The 7104-nt window shown below is 46.1% G+C and overlaps 1 protein-coding gene across 7 annotated transcripts in view; it reads right to left on the bottom strand.

Annotated features, from left to right (window-relative positions):
* Positions 1 to 1107: 1107 nt before the first annotated feature.
* LOC119268002 overlaps positions 1108 to 7104 on the bottom strand; it is a 32152-nt gene continuing 26155 nt past the window's right edge. For 5 of the 7 annotated variants that reach the window (XM_037549481.1, XM_037549483.1, XM_037549482.1 and 2 more), the window contains 7 exons: positions 3846 to 3987; positions 3353 to 3755; positions 2836 to 3272; positions 2457 to 2755; positions 2100 to 2364; positions 1646 to 2023; positions 1108 to 1568 (listed from right to left, as the gene is read on the bottom strand). In XM_037549481.1, coding sequence (XP_037405378.1) covers positions 1925 to 2023; positions 2100 to 2364; positions 2457 to 2755; positions 2836 to 3180 — 1008 coding nt within the window. In that variant the 5' untranslated portion in view covers positions 3181 to 3272; positions 3353 to 3755; positions 3846 to 3987 and the 3' untranslated portion in view covers positions 1108 to 1568; positions 1646 to 1924. Of the gene's footprint in view, positions 1569 to 1645; positions 2024 to 2099; positions 2365 to 2456; positions 2756 to 2835; positions 3273 to 3352; positions 3756 to 3845; positions 3988 to 4201; positions 6559 to 7104 lie in introns of those variants that run through there. The other 2 variants (XM_037549477.1, XM_037549486.1) reach the window with 2 other exon arrangements.

Below are 7104 nucleotides of genomic sequence, written 5' to 3'. Positions count from 1 at the left end.
CCCACCTTTTCGCGTGAACAGGTGACCGAAGTTGCATGGTCGCGCTCTTCTGCTTACTGTAGGCCGAAAAGGGTTTTTTATTATGACTTACGAATGTTGTGTAACCATTTTGCAATGAAAAAAAATTGCACAGCCCTTTCCGTAAATATTTTCCCGCCAACTCTTTCCCCTCCATATGTTCCCGCCAACCCTTTCCCGCCATATGTTCACGCCATCCGTTTCCCGCCAACCCTTTCCCGCCATATGTTCCCGCCACCCGTTTCCCGCCAACCCTTTCCCGCCATATGTTCCCGCCAACCCTTTCCCGCCATACCCCAGTCGTTCCTTCCCACCATTTTCTCTCCTCTCTACCTATAAAACCCCCTTGACCCGGAGGTGAATAAGCAGTCCAGTGTAGTCGAAATGTCCCATTATCCTTTCGATCGTAGTTTTCACCCTGAGATGAGCAGCACTCTTCTGAGGCTAGCTACCAATTTCAGGATGGACAATAGGATAGTTCCATGGGAAGAACTCACCGGTAGTGACACCATAATGAATGAGTTGGCTCACCAATTACGTAGGGCTGGGTGGCCTGAAAGGACTTATGCGGAGGTACGTAAAGAACTTCTTAGGTTGAATGAAAGGTGGAAGAAGGTAGTGGAGCCGAAGAGTGAAACTTTTAGAAGGACTTTAGAAAAGCATCCATTTTGTTGGACTGAGGAGAGCGAGGACGAAGATGATATCTTCATGCCGCCGCTCCCGGGTTCCGCATCATCGAAGGGCAAGAGTTCTGCATCATCAAAGGGCAAGAGTTCTGCATCCACGAAGGGCAAGAGTTCTGCATCGTCGAAGGGCAAGAGTTCTGCATCCACGAAGGGCAAGAGTTCTGCACCGTCGAAGGGCAAGAGTTCTGCATCAACGGAGGATGACGATGATGACTTCATGTAGTATGTAAGCTGTATTCCAGTTGTACCTCAACAAGTAGGGCATTATGTTCTACATTAATTTCATTTTGTAGTATGTAAGCTGTATTTATTAAGTTCAACCGCACCGTTTAATTTAGATGTGCTTGTATCTTAATTATCGGTTGTAGTCTCTTTGAAAATGTAACTGGAATAACAATGCGAATTAATAGTAATATGTCTCTCGCATACATAAAACGATATATGTCTCCTTATCAGATAGAAGCAAGTGCAATAGTAACACATACATGAAGCATGTCTCATACATAAATACTAACTCACGTATGCGAATAGTCTGAAACTAACATAGATAATGACTCATACATAGATAATCATATCACTGCGGGGGTCGACGACGAATCTGGGTCTTCCTCGGGCGAGGACCGGAAGGCGATAAGCGCTGAGGCGGTGGACGATGCTCATGAAAACCACGACCATAGATAACCTCGTCTATCACTATCTGTGTCTCCTGCGACGGTGGTGGTGGTGGAGTGTGAAACACCGTGTGCGAGAAGTCATAAATGTTTTCAGCTTGGTCATCATCATCGCCATAGCCCTCTAATCCACATCCAGCACCACTAAGTATCGGTGATTGCACTGAATGCATGAACTGTCACGACTGGTTGCCTACCGCAATATAGTAAAACGGGTAAAATTAATTTGCGAACCTACAATGTTGAAAAGAATGTACAAAGTAGTGTTACCTAGTTCCATTTGATGAGACCAGGAAGAGGTGCCTGGTTGAGAAGGCGATGGCTGATTCCAGGAAGAGCTCCCTAGTTGTGAAGGAGATGGTTGATGCACAGAGAGGCGTGGTTGCTGCACGGAGTGTCGTGGTTCTGAACGCTGCACAGAGTGTCGTGGTTCTGAACGATGGACAGAGGGACGTGGGGGCCGATGTGCGGGACGAGGAATGACAACATCCGTAGATCGCCTACATGTAAGTGATGCGTAAATCCCTCTTAACTTCTCATCCATACGCCTCAACCATGAGAGGTGCTCTGGCTGTGGGATAGTATCCCCCTCTCAACCTGCCGCATTAAAGCGAAAACCTCCTCTCGCGCCTGGACTGTCAAGTCACTCTGCACATGAAGAGTTAACCCATTGTATATGATAAGGTTATGATAGAACTACACATATGAGAAGCATGACACGTACCGCGTGGTGTCTCGTTCCCACAACAGAGGTAGTTGGGTACATATCGCTGGTCAGAGGGGCTTTAATCTGATCAGGAGCAGCTGATGGAACCAAGTAGATCCTCGTTGTATGCCGGTAAGTTTGTAAATACAACCCAAACTTGTCCCAGTCAAAGGGCCCAACCTCATTCCAGATATTTGTCGGTGCCGTAGTCCATTCTTGAACGTAAGGGCTAATGCTCTGAAGCCAAACAGCCATGGACTTGTTTCCTCCTACGCGACTGTACCTGAGATTGACAGATTAATCAGATTGACATGCCCGTTGCATGGTTAGATATATTCTGAATGTAGTGCTGACAACTTTAATATTATTACTTACTTGTGAACGTGGTCTGGTATCCGTGGAATATCTGGAATTGCAGGCTCTTGACATAGACCAAACTGTCTCATCACCCTATGAAGAGCCATCTCCTCAATCGTCACGTCGAACACCAACTTTGCCTTGGTCATCCAGTAGTGCCGATCTCTAGTGCATAAGGCAGAGATCCCAACTGGATACCTGGATGTTATAGTCTGATACAAGTAGGGCTCCCAGATAACTTGATCCTCGTGCAAACTATCAAACTGCACCGTGAAGGACGGGTAGCAGCCCTTCACCTGGGTATGTGCAAACTGTCTCTGTACATGACAACAAATTTACATTAGTAATACTATTGCACGGCAAAAATAATCGAAGGAATTACATAATTTAAAACTACCTTTCTCCGTGCCCGAACAGATCCCATAATAGGCAAGTCGCCGATAGCAGGCACGTAAGCCCCTGCCATGTCCTCCAACCCAAACGGTGTGTCAATGGAGACATAGGGTCGTCCAATAGGGAATCTCTCGTAAGACCAGAGCTGCAACAATAGTGGACATCCAACCAGACCTGACTTTCTAGACTTCAATAAGCAACCTTTGCACAAGCCTCTATACGTAGCTGCTAACACGGCAGAACCAAAACTCCTCTGGACAATATCCGCAGGGCAACGTGCGTCAGCTATCTCTCGTGCAATACCGATGAATCGTGCATCAACAGTGGTCACGTGGTTCTCCGTGAACATCGTCTTGCCGAACAACCATAGAATATATGCCTCTAGGGATCGATCAATCTGTGCGTCTGACAATCTACTGCGGGGTATCCTAATGAGACAATCTACATAGAAAACATACAATTGTGTGAACGATGTACTATTGGTAACTAAAAAAACATAGTCATGTGGCCACGAAGGTTACCTGAAACTGGCTCAACCACCTAAAACGTGGCCCGTGAGGATCATCGTTTAAGCCCGTAGCAGTTGGCACCGCAGCTAGAAAACGGGCCTGCATATTTGCAAGCCAGCCAGGTTCTGCCTCTAAAGGACCTATGGCATCACCGGCCAAAGGTAATCCCAACAAGTAGGAGACATCCTGTAAAGTAGGCGCCATCTCTCCCCAAGGAAAGTGAAAGGTGTGTGTCTCTGGTCTCCAGCTATCTACTAAGCAAGTAAGGAGTGACCTGTCGTAAGAGAATCGTTTCACTTGCCTCTTTTTCAACTGCATTGGTTCACCTGCCTCATCCAAGTTCGGATGGTCAACCCACTCTTCCAACGTACCCTCAACCAGCCGTGCCAAGGGTAGAAGTCCAGCCCAACTTAACCTACAAAAAAAGAGAATGTAGCATGAAAAGTAAGTAATTATATGTTTCAATACCTATGTCAAACATGTAAGGCACTATATGTATCAATACCTATCAACCCATGAAGGGTGTATCATCCAGTTAGTCTTCGGGGTGCGAGTGACCAACACGTCTAAGTTCTTGCCCCCTTGCATAAGTGCAGCCCGGTGACCTTTATCAATCGTACCATTAAGCAACGGATACAAAGACATATCTGCAATCAAAACATAGTCCAGACATTGCAAATTAATACATAGTTCAGACATACAAAGTAAAACATAGTTCAGTCGACATTACAAATTAATACATAGTTCGGATATACAAAGTAAAATATAGTCCAGCCGACATTACAAATTAATACATAGTTCAGACATTGCAAAATAAAACATAGTCCAGACGATATTACAAATTAAAACATTCTCCCTCACATTATATAGCTTCTGAGTTATTCCTTCCTCGTCCTCCCATTCGGCCTCGACTGCCACGACCACGTCCGCCTCTTGCTCCTGTTGTTGCAGCCGTCGATGTGGAAGCACTCGTCGATGTGGAAGCACCATCTTTGTTCAGGTCAGGACAATATTTCATCCTATGCCCATAAGTCGCGCATAGCAAACATTGTCTGGTTGCTCCACCAGCTTCAGATTGGTCCATATCATTTCGGATTCGACGGGCCTTACGTCGACCCCTGCTTGTTCGCCGAAGTTCTGGATCCGGGATGTATACTCTCTCACCGTCGTTAACCTTGTTGAAATTGCCAACGACTCTAAACCCTGTCATCTCACCGGTCCATGTGTTCAGTACAGCCTCTTTTAAGTAGTATGGCGACACAAAGGAGACGGCAGCCAACTCAATCTGGCCACAGGCAGCCAACACATGTGAGCAAGGCAGGTGCAACAACTTTGGTTTGTTGCATGTACACTCACACGTTGGATAAAATTCCGTTCCAATTTTTACCTCATGCGTCTTCACCTCATTCGCAGAACCAAAACCATCGGTAGGTAGCTGAACCTCATACCTCCTTTCCTGATTACCTACGAGTCTCACAATGTGCTTCTTTACTTTCTCTATCTTCTCTGCCATATACTCCATGACACGGCTACAGTAAGGTGTGTTCTGATTATCTATAATATGCTTCTTTGCTAACTCGTGTCGGTCTCTGAAATATCTCAAAGTGCCATGGAATACAGCCTCCACAATAGCTGTGAGTGGCAATGCTCTATTCCCTCTGAGTACAAAGTTATACACCTCTGCAAGGTTGGTTGTCATGTGGCCATACCTAGCTCCATGGGTGTCATGCAACAAAGACCAATTCACGGGAGGCTCTTTCTCTATCCACTCTGAAAAATCCTTTATTGCCCTCCCCTTCTTTCTCTTAGTATTAGGAGGGTCAATTGCTGGCAAGTCACAGAGACCAATTGGCTCCTCTAGCTCCACCATGAGTGTTGCTAATTGTTGTTGGTCCTTTTCCATTTTCTTCCTGGCACGGACCTGCTTCTTAGTAAACTCATCAAGTTTTGACCAAATAAATTGGTATTTACGCTCCTGGTTCTGCTTGCACAATTTTTTAAACAAGTTCATCAACCGCTTGTTCTTAAACTGTGAGAAAAAGTTAGCCCCAAGATGGCGCATGCACCATCGGCTCTGCAAATCCTTCCAAGGTGTTGGTTCGTCTACTGTTGGATTCCTTAGTGTCTTCACAGCCTTCAATATACCAGCATGCCTATCATGAATGACACACACGTTTGGTCGATCCTTCACAATGGCAATTTTCACTTGCCGAAAGAACCACACCCAGCTCAGAAAGTTCTCACCCTCCACAAATGCCATGGCAAGTGGGATGATTTGATTGTTTCCATCCACGCCAATGGCAGTCAGGATTTGCCCTTTGTACTGACCAGTCAGGAATGTACCATCCACAAACATCACAGGAGGACAATACCGGAAAGCTTCAATGCACATAGCGAAAGAGAAGAATACTCGTTTCAACACCTTGAAACCTGGTATACTCAGCAACCTTGTATGTTGTACGTTAACATAAGTGCCAGGATTCCTCTCCTTCAGTACATCCAGGAGACGGACAACATTATCATATGAGTCAAAGAACGTCCCAAACATTTCCTCCATAGCCTTCTGCTTAGCCCTCCAAGCCTTCCCATAACGAATGTCATAATTCCATCTGACCTTCACTGCTGTCTGAATGTGTTTTGCTTCCATATCTTTTTTCTCCACTATCTCAGTATACATGAATTGCGCAATGAGAGTTGAAGTCAGGTTTGGATGACGAACCAACAAGTTTTTCCTCACAAAATTATGTGGGACCACATTCGTGACAACCCAGTGGATGTTATACTTCGGCACGTGCCCGTGCACCTTCGCAGGACAACCTGTTTCAACACACTTCACGATATAGTTTGTTGGGTTTGATCTGTCTGTCCGGAAAACCCTCTGAGTAGACATAGCCCACTTTATCACTGCATACTTCAATTTTTTCTTTGTATCAAACATAGCCCCTATCTGGACTTGGTTCAGATTATATTGCCATGGAGTCTCATGGCCATCGTTCACAGTAAGGCCGGTGGATATGTCCTGATTCCATGCAGAAGGAATCCGTACCTCCACTTCATCCTCAGAATTTTCAGAATCCAGATCCTCTGCATATCCATCATCGTTCTCTTCCTCCATCACCCTCTTGTCAGAACCCCGACTCGATGTCACATCGATCTAGCCGGTAACACCTCATATCACTTTGCGGCCTCACGCACGGTATCCCACGGGTGTCGCCTTACCTTTGCCCGGGACCGTTTGCGCCTTTTGGCTCACGTATATGATAGTGTCGCTAGCATCCATATGATAAGGAGCCCGGGCTGACATGACTAGTCGTAAACCCAAAGTGGCACAGACTTACAGGGACAGGCATTCATGACCCAGCTTCGAACGTGTCGGTCATCAGCAAGTGGGTCCGGGCTGTAGCACTGGGCTAGCAGGACTCCGGTAAACCGGGCTGTAGCGGGCTAACAGGACTCCGGTACTCAAAGCGTGACATTTCCCCGAAGGGACAGACACAGGAACGAAGAAGGACACATGCCGGCCAGCCTAAGTGTTCCAGAGCAGTAGCAAGCTACCATGGCTCAGCGGTAACACTAGGAGACATTTCCCGGTAAGAGAGGCTACTAAAGATAAACAACTAGATAGTCAGATCCCACACATACCAAGCATTTCAATAACATACACACAATATGCTCGATATGTGCAATACAACATGGCATCACAAAATGACTTTACGACTCAAGTAGTTTATTCAATAGGCTCCGAGGAGCGAGACATTACAAAC

Source organism: Triticum dicoccoides, chromosome 3A (assembly GCF_002162155.2).
Source record: "Triticum dicoccoides isolate Atlit2015 ecotype Zavitan chromosome 3A, WEW_v2.0, whole genome shotgun sequence".
NCBI classification, from domain to species: domain Eukaryota; kingdom Viridiplantae; phylum Streptophyta; class Magnoliopsida; order Poales; family Poaceae; genus Triticum; species Triticum dicoccoides.
Note: the sequence above shows the minus strand (reverse complement) of the source record. Positions and strands in the feature narration are given on the sequence as shown.